Source organism: Gasterosteus aculeatus, chromosome 15 (assembly GCF_964276395.1).
Source record: "Gasterosteus aculeatus chromosome 15, fGasAcu3.hap1.1, whole genome shotgun sequence".
NCBI lineage: Eukaryota > Metazoa > Chordata > Actinopteri > Perciformes > Gasterosteidae > Gasterosteus > Gasterosteus aculeatus.
Genome location: NC_135703.1, coordinates 2,663,126 through 2,681,679, shown reverse-complemented (window position 1 = coordinate 2,681,679; position 18,554 = coordinate 2,663,126). Strand labels below are relative to the sequence as shown.

The following is an 18,554-nucleotide window of genomic DNA, read 5'->3' as shown; positions in this document are numbered from 1 at the left end:
ATAGTCCCACTATTATTAGCCAACAGGTGTATGCGAGCGCATCGCGCATCGTAAAATACATTCACAAACAATACTGGTGAGTACATGATGGTGAACGTCATGCTACGAACCACTCGGATGCTGCTGCTCAGGCTGTTCAGAAGCTGTGAACGTGGTTTCCTCCGTGAGAAGGTTCAGATGAAGCCCACCGTGATGGTCCGTGGAACCGGCGAGGTGTTTCACCACGTTCCTCGCCTCCAGAAAAGGTGACGGTTACCCGCGAAGTGATTTTAAATGTTTACGCTGACTGAGCCATTCTAGGCCTCGTGATCCCATGTGAGACCGGATGATCAGACATGAGGGTCCAACGGGCTTTTGGACGATCTTGCAGGTCCGTGGCTCTCCGTTTATTTCACAGAACCTCCCGTCCTAGAGAGAGGAGACGAGGGGGGTTGAACCTCAGAGCGTATAGGCAGAGATTTAAACACAGCCTTGGAGTGGCGGTTTCCTCCTTAAAACCCAAAATAATCAAATTTCTATGTTCTCAAACACAGTTCTCCAAAGAGCCTTTATGTATTTAAGGCCAGTCCTTTGAATGATGAAGACAAAGTTAAAGATCAACTTCAGGAAATGATGTTTTTTTTTTTTTTTTTTTACCTTTATCGGCTCAAAAAGCGCACAAGCGTAAACATGCGTGATCCGGAGCAGCAAACACCTATTTTCCATGTGAGGACATCGTGGATTAACGTCTACCTGAGCGTTAACCCTCCCCTCCCCTCCCAGGGGAACACCGTTAGCTCTCAGCGCTGTTTAGCACTGTTAGCTGTTGGTTAGCATTCTGCTCAATGCCCAGAGGATGAACCCTACAGCTCGTTCTGTCCATAACGTTTGATTCGCATCTAAATATTTGAGCGACTATTAAAGGGATTCAATTATAAAAATTAAAAAAAAGTCACAAATTTCAGATTCCAATACTTTGGTTTATGTGTAAAATACACCGTTTTCATAGATAGTTTGACTTGTTTCGACGGTAGTTGACACGTTGGGCCCATTTCAGCTAGAAATAGCCATCTTTGCGGTACGTGGAGTGGGAAAACATTACAGTGACACACAGCCGAGTGGGAATAAACCACGCTGGACGTGCGCACAACAAACGACCGCGTCGATTAACTGTTGCTGAAATTACAGGTTTAAAAAAAGTGCGCCGGTGACGCTGCGGAGAGAGAGAGAGAGAGAGAGAGAGAGAGAGACACAGAGAGAGAGAGAGAGGGGGGAGAGAGAGAGAGAGACATAGAGACACAGAGAGAGAGAGAGAGAGAGAGAGAGGGGGGGGGAGAGAGAGAGAGACATAGAGAGAGAGAGAGGGGGGGAGAGAGAGAGAGACATAGAGACACAGAGAGAGAGAGAGACACACAGAGAGAGAGAGAGAGAGGGGGGAGAGAGACATAAAGACAGAGAGAGAGAGAGAGAGAGGGGGGAGAGAGACATAAAGACAGAGAGAGAGAGACATAGAGGCACAGAGAGAGAGAGAGAAAGAGAGAGAGACATAGAGACACAGAGAGAGAGACATAGAGGCAGAGAGAGAGAGAGAGAGAGAGAGAGACATAGAGACACAGAGGCAGAGAGAGAGAGAGAGAGAGAGAGAGACATAGAGACACAGAGGCAGAGAGAGAGAGAGAGAGACACAGAGGCAGAGAGAGAGAGAGAGAGAGAGACATAGAGACACAGAGAGAGAGAGAGACATAGAGGCAGAGAGAGAGAGAGAGAGAGAGAGACATAGAGACACAGAGGCAGAGAGAGAGAGAGAGAGAGAGAGAGACATAGAGACACAGAGGCAGAGAGAGAGAGAGAGAGAGAGAGAGAGAGAGAGAGACACAGAGGCAGAGAGAGAGAGAGAGAGAGAGAGAGAGACAACGAGGCAGAGAGAGAGAGGAGACTCTCCTCATAAATCCAGAAGTCTGCAGAACCTCTCAGCAGCTCCTTCAGTCCTTCTGCTCCTCCGAAGGATCCACCGGCGGTTTTGGTCTCCAAGAAAAAGCGCATTTCTTTTTATTTGCAGCCGTCAGACTCGGTGAGTAACCCCGGTGTCTCTTCTCGTATGTCTTTTAAATAACAGAATTTTCTGAAGCAGGAATCTTTTTTTTTGCGCCGTGCTTTGACGGACTGAATCAGTTACGATGTGAAGAAGCAACTGTTTAAGTATGAATATGACGCAAAACGAACCTGGAATATTAGAGAGATTTAATAAAGTTGGAATAAAATGGCGAGAGCACAGAGACATTATGGGAGGAAAGTAAACGGGGAACCTTTATTATCATAACGATGACAGCTGGCTTTGGAATAATTGGTTGTTATGAGCTGAGGAGAAAGACTCTATGAGATGTTGAGCAATTAATTAACTTTTTTAAGGAAAAAAATAAGGCTGCTGTTGAGTGAGCTCACAAAAATCCCTTTTCCTCACAGAGGTGTGACTCTGAAAAGCTTTGTTGGAATGTTGGATCCACACAGCTTCAGTGACTTTGGAGCTGCAACCGCGACTAATTAATTTAATTATCTAGTCAATTTCATCAACAACGTTTGGTCCATCAAATTTAGAAAAAAATATACAAAACAAAGAATTGACTCTTTCTCCAATTCCATTGTGACATATGAACAAGAGAGACAACTTTTATTCAAATGTAACAAAAAAAAGATGAATAATAAATCTAAATGAATGATGTTCAACAACTATTGGATTAAATTACTTTCTGTTTACGGCTTAAATGACTCTCTTCTTGATTGAAAATAAACTTCTAGGATTTCATCAGGCACAAACTTTACGCAGCTGTTTATTGTCTGTCTGCAGAGTAAAACCACAGGATCTGCTGTTGAAACTTCCTCTTGTGCTTAAACTAAATCATTGCCACATACAACTGATTTACACACATGGACATTTTTCAGGAAATGCTGCAGGGCAACAAAGCTAACTGCCAGCCAAGCCCGAGGGCTAATACGCTGTGTGTGTGTGTGTGTGTGTGTGTGTGTGTGTGTTATTGTTTCGTGTTTGTTGCTGTTGGATCAGCTGAGAGGAGCCGTCTTTCTGCCCCCACATGTCCTCATAGATTGTGCTGCCTTGCACCTCCCATCAGTCGCAGTTTCCACTCAATGTGTGAAAGCCTCTAGTCCCACTGACTGACCCTGGAAGTGTCTTTTTTTCTTTTCCCAGGGAACGAGATGCTCCTTCCTCTGGGAATCCTGCAGCTGCTGTTGGCTCCGGTGCTCACGGTAAACTTCCAGTCGACGAAGAACTGAAAACAAACGCACTCTAACAACTAATGCTGGGTGGAGGAACATGTTTTAGAATGTTAGACAACACAACTCCCTTGTTGGTCCACGTTGCTTTAGAAATGAGTGTGTGTACTGGTGTGTGGTGTCCAGGTGCCCGGTGTGGATCACTGGGACTCATGGGGTCCTTTTGGAGAATGCAGCCGCAGCTGTGGCAGCGGAGTGACCATGAGAACCAGACGCTGTATCACACTAAGGTACGTGTCCTTCCTACCTTCCTCCTCTACTAACCCTCCAATGCCTCCTACCTCCCTACTCTACTAACCCACCAATGCCTCCTACCTTCCTCCTCTACTAACCCTCCAATGCCTCCTACCTCCCTACTCTACTAACCCACCAATGCCTCCTACCTTCCTCCTCTACTAACCCTCCAATGCCTCCTACCTCCCTACTCTACTAACCCACCAATGCCTCCTACCTTCCTCCTCTACTAACCCTCCAATGCCTCCTACCTCCCTACTCTACTAACCCACCAATGCCTCCTACCTTCCTCCTCTACTAACCCTCCAATGCCTCCTACCTCCCTACTCTACTAACCCACCAATGCCTCCTACCTTCCTCCTCTACTAACCCTCCAATGCCTCCTACCTCCCTACTCTACTAACCCACCAATGCCTCCCACCTTCCTACTCTACTAACCCACCAATGCCTCCCACCTTCCTACTCTACTAACCCACCAATGCCTCCCACCTTCCTACTCTACTAACCCACCAATGCCTCCCACCTTCCTACTCTACTAACCCACCAATGCCTCCTACCTTCCTCCTCTACTAACCCTCCAATGCCTCCTACCTCCCTACTCTACTAACCCTCCAATGCCTCCTACTGTACTAACCCACCAATGCCTCCTACTGTACTAACCCACCAATGCCTCTTACCTTCCTACTCTACTAACCCTCCAATGCCTCCTACCTCCCTACTGTACTAACCCTCCAATGCCTCCTACCTTCCTCCTCAACTAACCCTCCAATGCCTCCCACCTTCCTACTGTACTAACCCACCAATGCCTCCCACCTTCCTACTGTACTAACCCACCAATGCCTCCCACCTTCCTACTCTACTAACCCTCCAATGCCTCCCACCTTCCTACTCTACTAACCCTCCAATGCCTCCCACCTTCCTACTGTACTAACCCACCAATGCCTCCCACCTTCTTATTGTACTAACCCTCCAATGCCTCCTACCTTCCTACTGTACTAACCCTCCAATGCCTCCCATATTTCCTACTGTACTAACCCTCCAATGCCTCCTACTGTACTAACCCTCCAATGCCTCCCATCTTCCTACTGTACTAACCCTCCAATGCCTCCTACTGTACTAACCCTCCAATGCCTCCCATCTTCCTACTGTACTAACCCTCCAATGCCTCCTACCTTCCTCCTCTACTAACCCTCCAATGCCTCCTACCTTCCTACTGTACTAACCCTCCAATGCCTCCCGCCTTCTCTGCTGCCACCCCTCCTCCCTTTGGCTAATGATACTTCTGTGCTTAAGTCACATTTTAAATCCATAACTAAGATACTCACTAGAAAATGGGTGCGTCTTGTTGAGCAATAAAGGGAATTTAATAAAAAACAGAGAGCAGGTATCCACAATGAGCTGTTTCTTCAACGTGTCCGAACAGTTTTCTGATTCACCTGTTTGAGACTGTGTTGCATTCATGGGAAGGAGAAAGCGTAGGGCGTCGTAGTTCTCTCTACGGTTGGTGATGTTTGCTGTTTTCTATTGATCCGTGTGAGATGCTGGTTTCCGACATGTCCAGTCACTCGGTGGATGACTCACGCTCCCAGTGAGTCTGTTTCCCGTCTGTAGCTGAAGGATGACTGACAAGGACGAAGCCCCGCCCACTGCACCTAATCTTGTCTGACAGAATCTTTTAGATACCATGATTAAGCTGCCGTTGACTCATTGGGTGCTTTACATTTGAAATTTACCTCACCTCATCGCCTATAATATATAAAAATCTTCTGCATCAATAATTGAGTTTTAATGTTATGGGCCTTTTTAAATTAAAAATACAGGTTGATACTCCAAATGTTTATTTCCCACTCCAAAAAATGGAAGGGAGTTGTTTGAGTTGTTTGGGCATGTTTTCGGTTGTGGCGTGCTGCCAGCAGCGTGTTCTTTTCTCGGAGCTTAAGGGCAGGTACTTTGGGAGGTGACTTAATCACGAGTCAGCGCAGCCGGGAGGACGGATGGTGAAACAAACCGCTGTCTCACGGTTCAGCGCCGCGTGCCACGGTTATTTGTGCCAATTTTCTGGCTTCACCGGATTCCGGGAGCTTGTTTTCTTTTTATTACATGCGGAGATTAAAAGGGGAATAACACTTAATGTCTGAAACTTGTTATTTAGAGACTTGTTATCCGTTTGTGTGTTAAAATGAAGGTGTACTCAGAAAAGACACAAAAGGGGATTTTTAGAGCTTCACTTTTTAAAAGTCTGTCTGGTGTGTGCTTCACGTTTCACCTTCCTTTGTCATGTTTCTAACAGTTCCCTCAGCTTCATACAGAGCGCAATACTCAACATGTGGATAAGCCCTTTAAAACTGGGCGCATTCATTCATTCATCATTGCAGGCTCATGTGAGGTTTATTTGACCTTTAACCTTTCTACACGCAGGACGGATGGAGGACACAACTGTGTGGGACCAGACAAGTCCTACCGCACCTGCAACATCCAGGTGAACGAAACAAACGAACCCGAGACAATGGTCCTCACGTTGAGAATATTGTGTGGGCTGTTATGCTTTGACTGTATCTGCTGAAAGGAGGTTTAACTTTGTCCCCCCCATTGTCCCGCTCAGGACTGTCCCGAGGGGTCCAAGGACTTCCGTGAAGAGCAGTGCTCCCAGTTCGATGGCACCAACTTCCAGGGGAAACTCTACAAGTGGCTCCCGTATTACGGAGGTAAGAAGCAACGTAAAAGTAGTATTTGCAACAGCAGGTAATGTCCTCCAGAACCCCCCCCCCCTCCCCACCCCCGCCCCCACACCCCCGGTGGGGTCAATTTGGGGAAACAACCTTTATTCTAAACGGAACGCTGGTGTCGCCGACAGCCGAGAACGCCTGCGAGCTGAACTGCATCCCCAGAGGAGAGAACTTCTTCTACCGCCACCGCAGCGCCGTGGTGGACGGGACGTCCTGCCACCCCGGACGGAGGGACGTCTGTGTGGGGGGAGTCTGCAAGGTGGGCCGCTCTCCGCACACAAACACGCGCACATGGGCACAGTCCAAATGAGGATGAACCCGTCATTTTACTATCAGATCAAAGTCCCAGGAATGAAACACGTCATTGGCTCATTAACAACAGTGGACACACCGAGAGGAGCCAAGCAGCAGCAGGAGGAAAGATTAGTTTCACTATGTGGTAATATCAAACACCTCCTCTATTTAACCTCTGACATCGAGCCCTCTTCACCTCCTCTCTGGCTGTCAAATAAACCCCCGTGCTTCTCACGTTTTATTTTTCAACATTATTGCGAGGTTGTTGCCTTCACAGAAAGATCGTGTTGCCACAGGTCTACTTTTCTCTCCAACCAGCTCTCGTATCGGTTCGGAAACCTTCACTTCTGCGACTGGACCTTTGCCGGTTCGAAGGGGTTTATGTATGTTTTTTCTGATAACGCGTTTCCCCCGCTTTACCCTCCTCAGCGCCTCGGCTGCGACAACACGCTGGAGTCTGCTCGGCAGGAGGACCCCTGCCTGCAGTGTGGGGGCAACGGACAGTCCTGCCACCGAGTCAAGAACAGCTTCTCCGTGCGCGGCCTCCCCACCGGTACGCCGCGCGTTGAGTCCGCTCGGCCCTTTTCACTTTGACTTTGCAGCGTCTCGTGTGTTTGGAATGTGTCTCGTTTTTTTTTTTTTGCTTCTCAGGCTACAACCAGATGTTCATCATCCCCGTCGGAGCCACGACCATCAGCATCAGGGAGACAGTGGCCACACGCAACTACCTGGGTGAGTTTTGAGGATCAGCGGTTTCTTCTGTCATCGCAACCTGACCGTCTCCTCTGTGCGCCGCCAGCTATCAAAAACCTGCGCGGCGAGTACTACCTCAACGGCCACTGGGTGATTGAGTTCTCCAGGTCGACGCCCATTGCTGGGACGGTTCTGTACTACCAGCGAGGGGCCGAGGGGGACAACGTCCCTGAAACCGTCATCGGCCGCGGCCCCACCACCGAACCCCTGGTTGTCGAGGTGACCGATTCTTTTCTCTACGGCAAATGTTTGGCTCAGACCTTCTCCCTAATACATGTTTTTTAGAAAAGCAAAGGATGCAGTGGCCGTGTAACAGCGGGCAGCTGTTTTCAACCAAATAAGTTTGATGATGCGTTCTGAGCCACAAACAGAATACGGGCAAAGTTAACAACTGGCATTTAGCGGCGAAAAAGCAAGAGGTTCCCCTCAGAAGTAGGTGGAGAGCCAAACAGAGCAAAAAGGAGAGTAAATATTGGATTTAGTTGTAAATCGTTGCTTTATTGGATGTTTAAGGCGATTCACATTCATCCATATGAACCTGAGGGGATAAAATGCAGCCTTGTGTTCACAGCTTGTTTACTGCCCTCAAAACCCCCCAAAAATAGGAATTGGAGCCTAATTCCTGAACAATTCACAAAACATTAGGATTTGAGGTCTGTGTATCCATGAATAAAAGTTGCGATCAGAGAGAATCTTTCGGGACATTGGTGACTTTAGAGAAAGGAATCTGCACTTTGACGGACATCCTGAGCAACTGATCTCTATCTTTGCGGCCCGACCCTCTCAGCTGATCAGCCAGGAGCCAAACCAAGGAGTGGAGTACGAATTTTATCTTCCCAACGGACGCTCCAGACAAGGCTACTACTGGAGTTTTGGATCCTGGACTTCCTGCAGCGCAGAGTGTGATTCAGGTCCGAGTCTCAAACGAACACATCCAGTCATCTCTGAATGCAGACCAGGGCGTGTTTACACCTGCTTCCTGTGAAATGTCTCAAGTCGCTTCTCATTCTCGCCGCCATCAGGGTACCAGTCCCGCTCGGTCTTCTGCACCATTGACAACGAGTCGTACCCCGACTACCTCTGCGCATCTCTGCCGATGCCTCAAACCAACCGCACATGCAACGCCCATGCGTGCCCACACGTACGAAGGTAAACAAAAGAAATCACCTGTAGAAACGTGTAATTCTGTGGACTTCATTTTATTTCTTGTTCTATCGGGAGTGTCGCTTCTTTTTGGGCTGAGCTCGTAAAAAGTGGAAAAAGGTGCAGCCGGATGACTCCTGCGTGCGTGTTGTGACTGTCTGAAAGGATGGCGTACCTGTATCCACCACAGTTGTGGAGATCCTCAAAAAGGCCCAGAGCCTGTGTGTTCAGGTAACTCGGGCTCGGTAGTCGTAGTGTTTAGAGTTTTAGCAAACACACGGGGGGGGATCTCAATCATTAGGTCATCAGTTTCTATCATTTTCTCTGCATGCAAAATCTCTTTTTTTTTTTTATAGCAATTTTCTTAAATAATTTTCATTCTCTACTTTCCATTGGCTTACAGAAAGTGAAAAAAAGCTTTAGCCAAGTCTCAAAAAAATGCATTCCCGAAGTGCGACGCATGTCGAGCCCTCCCCCGTCGGATGCGTTTGACTCGATATCATCTGTGTTTAGCGCAAAGCCTCGTTCCTCCACGCGGCGAGAGAACAAAGGCAACAACTGTCCAGCTCAGAGATCTCCTTCCAGCCTTTTAATGATCCCCATTAGTCTCTCACACACACACAAACACTTAACAGCGCTCTCCCCGGGGCGACCGAGCGGAGATTTGACGCCAGATCTCCATCAAAGAAACCGCCTCCTCCTCCTCCTCCTCCTCCAGCCTCCCAGCCTGTGGCCCCTGCACCTGATCGCTGAGCTGGGCGGCTGCCTGGTCGCTTTAGCGAGCTGTGTTAAAAACTCCCCGTGCGTTGGCGTAGCTGCTGTGTTGTTTGTTGAAGGTCGAAGGTCGTCATGCGGGGCGGCGTTGGGGATTGCGTACAAGTGAGCGGGACACAGGCGGCGGCGAGGGTGGGAGTAAATAGCCGGGGCTCCGGTCAGCGACTCTCTGGTATTTCCTGCCTCTCTTCTTTGGTGCCGCTGCTCGGAAACCCGAGATGTTCAGGACGCCCCGGGTGGCGACAGCGGCCCCCTCGTTATCCCTCGATTGAAAGATATCGGCCACGAGCAGCGGATTCTTTCCGATCTTTGTGATTGATGCTTCTCGTGATCAAAGTAACCAAGAGGTGGAGAATCATTTCTGTCCTCCAGCTGCTGGTTTTCATTAACACTGCATCTCCAAAACGCACGTGTTGTTCCTTGTTTAGTTCTTTAGTAGCTTTGTTAAAACAATGCATTTTATTTTATTCCAAAACACTTGCGTCCATCTGATCCAATTAGAATGGTTGTAAATGGGACCATTAGTCAGATCAATTCGATGGTAGAATGTAAAATTTAACATTCAGTTTATCATTTCAAGTTGTTAATTGAGCAAAATTAACAAGTATATCTGCATCCAGCTTCTTACTTTTAAGGAGTTGTTTTTTGTTTCACATCATCTTAAATACGTTTGGACTTTGGGTCAGAAATCTGTCAATCTGTGATGGACATTTTGACGAATGCAAAGTGGGGTTGGGATGTTTTACCTTTTCTTATGTTTTCCATCCCATTTTGCACCAATACTGTTTTGAAATAATGTCTCTTGACCCGTCTGACAAGTTTTCGTTTTGCTTCTCTCTCTCTCTCTCTCTCTCTCTCCTCTTCCTCGTGTCTCCTTGTTCCAGCTGGGAAACCGGAGAGTGGAACGCCTGCTCCGTCACCTGTGGTGGAGGCTCCCAGGTGCGCAGCGTGCAGTGTGTCTCCCATGATGCCGCGGGCCCCCGCGTTGTCGAGGACGCCGTCTGCGCCGCCTACTCGGAGGCGCCGCCCACCCTGCAGACCTGCAACATGCAGGAGTGTGCAGAGTACCAAGTGACCGGATGGAGCGCGGTGAGAGAGACACAAACTTTATTTACTCTTAATTCAACGATGAATTAATGAATTATCAGCATACGAAGCTCACACTTTAAGCTCTTATATTCTAACTAGAGTGAAAAACTGCTAAATTTATTAAGCTTGATCGAGAAAGCGGCTAGAAAGTGGTTGAACAAGTGAAGATGAGTGAAAATTGATTAATATAAAAAATGTAACCACATAATAAACGGGTTATATGAGCAATGAGTTGTGTGAGTTTACTTTAAGGTCTGCAGAAAAAGCAGCAACCTAAATATCTTTCTCTTCAGCAGGAAAGGAAATGTTTCTTTATATGTAGTTTGTATCCATCTAAAAGGAAGATCAGATGCTCAGCTCCTAAATGCAAAAGTCCAAATGACATTCTATCCCAAACTGAAGCCAGAAAGCGCCCATAAGCTCTCAGTCTTTGAGACACGCTGCAGATACGAGTCTACTCTTCTTCGCCAATGCGTGCTGTTGTGTGCGCAGTGCTCCGTGACCTGCGGCCCGGGCGAGCAGACCCGGGAGGTCGCCTGTGTGGGCTCGGCGGGGACGCTCCTGGAGGAGCCCTCCTGCGGCGCCCTGCTGCGCCCGGCCGCCGTGCGACCCTGCGAGACGGCGTCCTGCCTGAGGCAGATTGGCTGGCACGTCGGGGACTGGGGACTGGTGAGACGCCGCGCAAACGGCTCCCTTGTGTGGCGGCTGAACGCGAAGCCGCGCTGTCCCGCGATCAACGCTTCTCTTCTCCCCCCCTCCCCCACCGTGCAGTGCTCCAGGAGCTGCGGCTCCGGCTCGCGGGAGCGCCGGGTGATCTGCGCCGACCGAGAGAGGCGCCTGTACCCGGTGGCCCGATGCGACGCCGAGCCCAAACCCTCCACCGTGGAGCTCTGCAACAGCCAGTCCTGCTACAGGCCGCAGGGTGAGAACACGCGCCGAAAACACAACGCATCAGCCCGTCACTGCGTCCTGCGCTGCTCTCACTGCTTTCTGTTGGTTGGGGGGTCTGTTTGCGCGCAGAGGTTCCCAGCGTCCAGGACACACGAGGACACGACGACCGCGCACAGACGGTCTTCCAGCTTCATGTGCCGGACCAGGCGACAGGTTGGACTCGAAGCTTAAATACCGTTCTACATCCATAGCAGGTTTTTCTCTGCCGTGGTTGTTATAGTTCATTGATAAAAACACCTCAGGGGATTTGACAGCCGATTCGTCCTTAAATGCTTTCGGAATAGAAGATCTTAAAGATCTAGTTTCAGCAAAGCTTAACTCATCTGCATTATTCCTCTAATGAAGTTACACCAGTAAATCTTATATGTGTACTTCCAAAAAAAACTAAAGGTGTGACTGCACCCTAATGGTTGTTTGCCCTCAGTTCCTCTGCACCCCATCCTCTCTGCTGATGTAACTCCCCCCCCACACCACCAATTATCCAGGTCTGATCAACATGTTTTCAGGGGTCCGCGGGCATTGTCGACCCGATTAAAATATTTCCAAAGCACTGAAGTGTGCAGCTGCTGGCCGTTGTGTATCTGGTATGTTGTGGCCTTTTTTCAAGTTGTGTTGGTTCATTTCCTGTCAGATTGTCCACTCTGACGGCTGGAACTCGTCCCAGTTCATTCCCTTCCGCTCCATCACAAAAAAGGTTTCCGGTCGACTGCACCTGTGGGGACCGGCTGTGTGTCCTCCGGGTACCGAAGCCCGGACTCGTTTGTAGAATCCCGGAGCCACGCGTGACCTCTCTCTCTCTCTCTCTCTCTCGCTTTGTGTCGCACGTATGTTCTCTTCATCGCAGCGGAGACGGAGCCGAGACGGGCGAACGCGGTCCGCGCCGCGGCCCTCCACTGCAGCCAGTCCTACTACGGCTGCTGCCCGGACGGACGCACCTCAGCCGGGGGCCCCCGGGGTCTGGGCTGCCCACGTGCCCCCGCTCCCGTGCAGCCGCACTGCGTCCAGACCAGGTGATCCAACCGCGACCCGTCCCGCTCTGCGGGAACACACGCGTCCTCTGTTCGGGCCTTCGTCCGGGTGTCACCAGATTCAGTGTTTCATTGTTGCATCTTGTTCTTGTTCGTCAGTTACGGCTGCTGCCAAGACGGAGTGACGGCGGCTTGGGGCCCCGACAAGGAAGGCTGCGTGGAGCACGCGGCCTCCGCGGCCCCCGCGGCCCTCGCCCCCACAGTGAGCAAAACGCCGTTCCTCCTCCACGTGCGCGCTGCTGTTGACGAGTCGCAGGAGGCCCCCTTTTATCTCTAATCGGTGATGTCGCGCTCCCTCAGGCCGCTCCTTCTCTTCCCACCGAGAACGACGCCGGGTGCCGCCTCACCACCTTCGGGTGCTGTTATGACCGCACCACCCCCGCCGGAGGGCCCAGCGGGGAGGGCTGCCCCGACCCGCCCAACCACGGTGAGCAAACACGTTCAATGTCAGCTTCTTTGCGCGCGCGAGGGAAAGTGGACCCCACGTTTCTCCGTCTTGTCTGCAGTCGAGCGCTCCATCTGCTCGCTGCCTCGCGCCGCCGGCTCCTGCAGCGCCTGGGTGCCGCGCTACCACCACGACGCCGCCGCCGGCGAGTGCGTGCACTTCTGGTATGGAGGTTGCCACGGCAACAGCAACAACTTCATGACCCGGGCGGAGTGCCAGAGGGGCTGCCGGGGACCCGCCAGGAGCCAGCGGGGCCCGGAGCCGGCCCCTCCGGCCGCAGAGCCCACCCCGAGAAGAGAGCCCGGCGCTGGGAGGGCCGCGTCCGGGGGGTCGGCGGCTGGGGGCTCGCGCAGCGCGGGGAGGATCTTCACAGTCCAGGGGGGATCGACCGGGGCCACCGGCAGGCGGGCCAAGAGCCCCGCCGACCACGCCCACAGGGCCCGAGTCCTGCTGCGCCCCCCCCGCCGACCTGCCCCGGCCGCCACCGCCGCCGCCGCACAGCACGCCGGCCCCGCGGCGAGGTAAGACCACGAAAGAGCCCAGGGAGCGCGGGGGTAAAAAAAAAAGCTCGGCCTCCACCGGCCCCCATAATGCCGTCTACAGCCCCCCCGCCCCCTGCTGACGGAGCCCCCGGTCCACCCGGCAGGGCCAGAGAGTGAGCTGCAGGGAGCAAACCTGGTGCATCATCCTCAGACCCACAAAACGGCTCAACAAGTTTATATAAAGCAGATCCACAATTAGGACCATTTGGATATTTTCAGTAATACAACAAAAATAAGATTTAGTTGACAGACTGATTGATAATGTAGTATTTTAATACGTGAAAGCTATTTAAGACACAGAGACGATCACTTCAGGGCGTGTCGGTACATCATGACATCACACACTCTTTAAACATATTATGCTATCCTCTATGCGTGTGCTTTATCTTACGCCGTGTGCTCTTTGAACACACACACATTCCCTGAGATGCTCACACAATCCTCACTTACAACCACAACCACTCCGGGACTTTCCCTGTCACGCTTGCAGCACCGTGTGTTTTTTTTTTTTTTCTTCCTTTAACCTCATCCAGACGTCTGGGGAAGTCGACAAGCTCAAAATGGACGTGTCCTCTGTCTGAAAGCTTCTGGGACTTTCCTCTGTGTGTCCGGAGTCTGTGTCAGTCCGTGTCCGCTGTCACCGTGTCCATCGCCCTCGTGCTCTGTGTCCTCAATGTCAACCGGATCAAACCAATAAAGGTTCCGCTGTGATGCTTCGCCTCGTTGGTTTTTGTGTTGTCACTAAACTCCGTCGTTCTTCGCCTCACATGCGCTCCACGCTTTGATGGGAAACTTTGGTTTGTATCTGTCTGTCTCGTCTCGTCTCTCGTCTCTTGGCCCCCAGCCGGGTTTCTCTCCGTCTCTTCTCTCCTCTGAAGCCAGGTTGTGGGCGATCTTTATGCTTGCCTTTGGTGACTGCGAGTAAAAGTCCCAAGACAGTGGCGCATAAAGTGACTCTCTCATTCTCAACTCCCCCCCCCTCCCCGCCCGTCCTTCCTTTCTTCCTTCTGTCCTCGCGTCGTCCCGTTCCCTCAGTTTGACCCTCGGGGAAGTGACCATCGACAAGTCCGACCCGTCCACAGTGGAGGCCTTGGTGGGCCAGACGGCCGTGCTGCCCTGCCGGGTCAGCCCGCCGCCGTCCTCCTCCGTCACCGTGGAGTGGAGAAGAGACGGCGTCCCCCTGTCAACTCGCAGGTCTGCAGAAACACACCAGCAGTGCGTTTGACCGCCGTGTCCGTGTCGCCGTTCCTCATTCGCGTGCTCTCCAGGCATCACCGGCAGCCCAACGGGTCCCTGCTGGTCGGCCCTCTCTCCCAGCTGGACTCCGGCTGGTTCTTGTGTGTGGCCACTCGTGAGCGGGAGCGAGACCACCGCTACGTTCACCTGTCCGTCTCAGGTAATGCAAAGCGTTAGTAGGGAATCTGTTGCTGTGTCTCTTGGAAAGAGGGGAAAAAATAATCTGGCTTAATCCTCCTCCGGTTGAGTATCTGCTCTAATGTGACCTCAGCAATCTCTGTCAAGCATCCTCGAGCAAAAGGGAGTGAATTTAATCTTTCACTAAAGGAATGCACATTTTTGATATGCATATACAGAACTTTATCCCGCTGTGGATTTAGCTAATTGGGGTTAAAGTCGGTCAAACCCATAATTTGACCGACTTTAACCCCAATTAGTCCGTCGCGCAAAAAGCCAGAAGCTCGGGGCGATGCTGATGTCACAGACGAGGTCAGAGGTTGCGTCAGTACATGCTGACGTTGCTTTATGCTCGATGTGTGAATGTGACATCATGTAAGTGAATTGTGACAGGAGCATCGTGTGTGTGTGTGTGTGTGTGTGTCACAGTGGGATCCCAGCAGGTTCCCACCTTACTGCCCACAGACGGTCCGTTCCCTCGGTAAGAACCATTTCTCTTCTATACACACACAAGTCTGTCTTCCTTTAAAATAGGAATTCAAGTTGCACCAAACCCCGGAATCCATGAAGCTTCATGGTCTGGAAGCGTTCTGATGGTCGATCGCTGCATTAAACGAGGATGTCGCCGCTTCCTCTCCTCAGCTTCAGCATCGAGCGGTCGGGCCCGTCTTCGCTGGAGACGCGAGCCGGACAAACTGCCACGCTGTCCTGCACCGTCGTCCCTCCCTCGGCCCTTCAGTCCGTCAGCGTCCAGTGGAGTAAAGATGGACACTCGCTCAGTGGCTCCAGGCGAGTGTGACACCTGTCCTCTCATCCACCAGCTAATTGGGATTCCAAGGGACTTTCTAGACAAGAATCTGATCTCTCTTGTTACCAGACAGTTGAAATTAAGTTGCCGTATATATATATATATATATATATATATATCTCACCCGAGGTTTAGCCAACAACTACATCCAGGAGTATCGTGCTGAGACGTGTGCGACCAGGTGTGTTGACTCGCTGCCTCCCATTCGCAGGTTCGCCCAACATTCAGATGGCGCTCTGACCATCGGCTCCCTGAAGTCCTCAGACTCCGGCGTCTACACGTGCACGGCGTCCTCGCAGCAGCAGCTGGAGCAGCGGCAGCTGCAGCTCAGGGTCCAAGGTGACTTTCGTGTGTGACGCTGTCGTTTCACTTCAGCACCAGCAGAGGTCGCTGTCGGGAAATTAAGTTTTTAGAGGACGCGTAGAATATTTCAGCAGTTTTTTGGAGGTTTTTCTTTGGCTGAAAAAAAAGGTCATTTTTAATAAGATTTATTTTTTCCTGTTTCAGCCGACCTGAAGATCACCACGGCTCCCAATAACATCCAGGTGCCTGAAGGCACCACGGCGCTGCTCCCCTGCGTGGTGTCAGGAGACAACGTCAACATAGGCTGGTCCAGGTGATCATAACTCTCACAAATAAAACAAGTAAAATATCGTCTTCTGTTGAAAATCCTAAATGGATGATGAATCCATCATTTCACTGCAGAAACGGCATACCGGTGCGTCCGGACGGTCGTAACATCCAGACGTCGCCTGACGGCAGCCTGATCCTGAATGACGTCAAGCCTCAGGACGAGGGCACGTACACCTGTAACGCTTACACCGGCATCTACTCGGTGAGCGCCACGGCTGACGTCCGGGTCATCAAGGCCGCCGAAGGTGAGCAGGGCGGTCGGGCGCACGTCACGTCGCCACCAGGCCGCTCGCCGGTCCTCCATTTCAAGCTGATCGATGGTTTTGGTTCTGGTTTATTAGAAAGTGCCGCTGCGTTTATTGCTTTGACCCCCCCGGTGTGTGAATCCCTCTGTGAAAACTGGAGAAAAGGGGGAACCTGAGTGCCTTTGGACTGTTGTTGCAGGTGACGACGTGCCGGCGGATTGCGTGGACCAGCCCGAGCTCGCCAACTGCGAGCTGATCGTTTATGCCCGACTTTGCTCCAACTCGTACTACTCCAGCTTCTGCTGTGCCAGCTGCACCAGGCAAGCGCAGAGGAAACGCAGGCTCGCCCGTCTAGGATGAAGATACACAGTTTTTTTTAGTTTTTTTTAAAATAACCGCGAGGGGACAACGGAGGCCTCGTGCTCGAGACGTTGGAGCTGAAGCTTCCAACGATAAACTTTGGCCAAAAGTCTTCAGAAGTGCTGCGTAAAGCTGGTAGAGGTTACTGGATGTGTGAATGTGGCGTTCACAGGGTGGAGGTTTCCTTGTTCCTCCACCCTCACGTCTTTAAAATAAGTTATTTTCTCTTTGTACGTGTACTTTTCTTTATTGTACTTGAACGTCATTGGAAGGATTCAACACTTAAATCCAGTGAAATTAAACTGTATTGACCTCAGCTCTGTTTTTGATTAATATGTTTGGCATCCCACTGATAAAAACACTTGTATTTTCTCTTTGTTATGTTTATTTCTATGTAATTATTTGATATTAAAAAATATATTTTGATAAAGGGTCTGGTGGATTTGGATCACTGTGACTTGATGCTCCAATTTGACCCAAAGAGCTCAACATGACAAATAACACGTCTTCTTTCTCCGTCTAGTTTCACTTAATATCGCTCAGCTAACATTCCTTAATTTACGTGTTTCCTTTGTATTGTTACAGCAGGCTGGGATACTTTTTCAGGGGTTGAAAGTTGTCAAATTGACACTGAAACCATTTCTTTCTGGTCCACTAAACTCAAACGCATTATGGTTCTGGTCCTCTTTAGTAAAGGGTTGATAACATAAAATAATACAGGTCTTTTTTTACTTTGTCAGTTTGAAAATGTAGTCGAGTTATAAATAAGGACGAGAGCGTTATTCCTGTCATACTTCTCCGTTTCCTCACTGCAGCTTCTAGATGAATCCAAAGGTCGGGGCCTGTGGGAGGAGATATACTTGTGTAGCTCACAGATGTCACACACACACACACACACACACACACACACACACACACACACAGTTTCTGTTGCGGTCGTGCACACTTTGTTTCCTGTTTATGTGACTACGGTGAAGACAAACATGTTTTTTAAGGAAACAAGTGGAGATAAAAACATGTTTGTAGAGACGTTTGTGCAGCAGCTTGAATCCCACTGAGGTCTGAATAAAAGATACTTATGGTTTTACTCTAGTTAATGTAAAAGACTTGTTCATTACATGTTCTGCATCTCAATGCGTTTACTCTATTTATTATTGCGCTACATTTACTACCGTTTAAGAGATTAAATGAATGAATTGCACTTTTGCAACAACAGTCATGACCTTTTCTATTCAGCTGTTTTTTTGTACATCTACTAAAATATTTTTGCTTTACTCAATTTAGGAAAGGTCTTCATCTGTTTTTTTCAAATTAACTTGTAAAATCTATTTTTTTTCCCTATTGAATACAACTGAATGGAAGCTTCACGTATATAAACAACATTTCTCCACTTTTACCACCGGAACACAATAATACATCTGTTGTTATTCTGAAATGGGACACTTAGCATAACATGTAGTTTTATTTTTAGAAGTATTTCTGCGGTTCTAAATGTTTTAAATGCAGGACTTTTACTTGCAGTAGAACTCGTCTACTCCCGTTTTATCCCTTGTCACCACTTTCAATGAGGAACATTTAAGGCAAATACACAGTATTCATGTTAGTAAATGATCTCAAATAATGTTTCATATTAAAACGAACCTAAAGGGACCAGAAACACTCTTCTCTTCTCTTTTACTGCTCTTATTACATATTCACAGACGAACAGCTGCTGTAACACATAAAACACACATGTTTGAGTTTGTTCCAGCTGTTTGCGTGCTCTGTGGGGGTGGTGGGGGTTGATAGGTGGGGGGGGGGGGGGGGGTGCAGAGAAGCGTTTCTGCAAAGTGGATGTTTGCACCTC

General features: G+C 49.9%; 1 protein-coding gene across 1 annotated transcript; it reads left to right on the top strand.

Moving 5' to 3' along the window:
* Positions 1 to 1,793: 1,793 nt before the first annotated feature.
* Positions 1,794 to 17,138, top strand: paplna (papilin a, proteoglycan-like sulfated glycoprotein). Its single transcript, XM_040200159.2, has 27 exons — positions 1,794 to 2,050; positions 3,185 to 3,243; positions 3,397 to 3,500; positions 5,923 to 5,983; positions 6,107 to 6,209; positions 6,359 to 6,489; positions 6,954 to 7,077; positions 7,176 to 7,256; positions 7,324 to 7,496; positions 8,065 to 8,188; positions 8,300 to 8,426; positions 10,079 to 10,283; positions 10,776 to 10,952; positions 11,055 to 11,205; positions 11,304 to 11,387; positions 12,079 to 12,244; positions 12,362 to 12,464; positions 12,563 to 12,689; positions 12,769 to 13,228; positions 14,285 to 14,443; positions 14,518 to 14,645; positions 15,092 to 15,143; positions 15,305 to 15,451; positions 15,682 to 15,809; positions 15,978 to 16,086; positions 16,176 to 16,348; positions 16,548 to 17,138. The coding sequence occupies exons 2-27, from the start codon at positions 3,193 to 3,195 to the stop codon at positions 16,706 to 16,708; spliced, it is 3,609 nt and encodes a 1,202-aa protein (XP_040056093.2). The 5' UTR covers positions 1,794 to 2,050; positions 3,185 to 3,192; the 3' UTR covers positions 16,709 to 17,138.
* Positions 17,139 to 18,554: the final 1,416 nt, after the last annotated feature.

What these genes read in the sequence shown, in the direction of transcription:
- paplna (XM_040200159.2), top strand. Translation starts at nt 3,193, where the DNA reads ATGCTCCTTCCTCTGGGAATCCTGCAGCTGCTGTTGGCTCCGGTGCTC. An exon ending in GGCCACACGCAACTACCTGG is followed by an intron (nt 7,257 to 7,323) that starts GTGAGTTTTGAG and finishes GTGCGCCGCCAG; the next exon opens with CTATCAAAAACCTGCGCGGC. An exon ending in CACGCCGGCCCCGCGGCGAG is followed by an intron (nt 13,229 to 14,284) that starts GTAAGACCACGA and finishes CCGTTCCCTCAG; the next exon opens with TTTGACCCTCGGGGAAGTGA.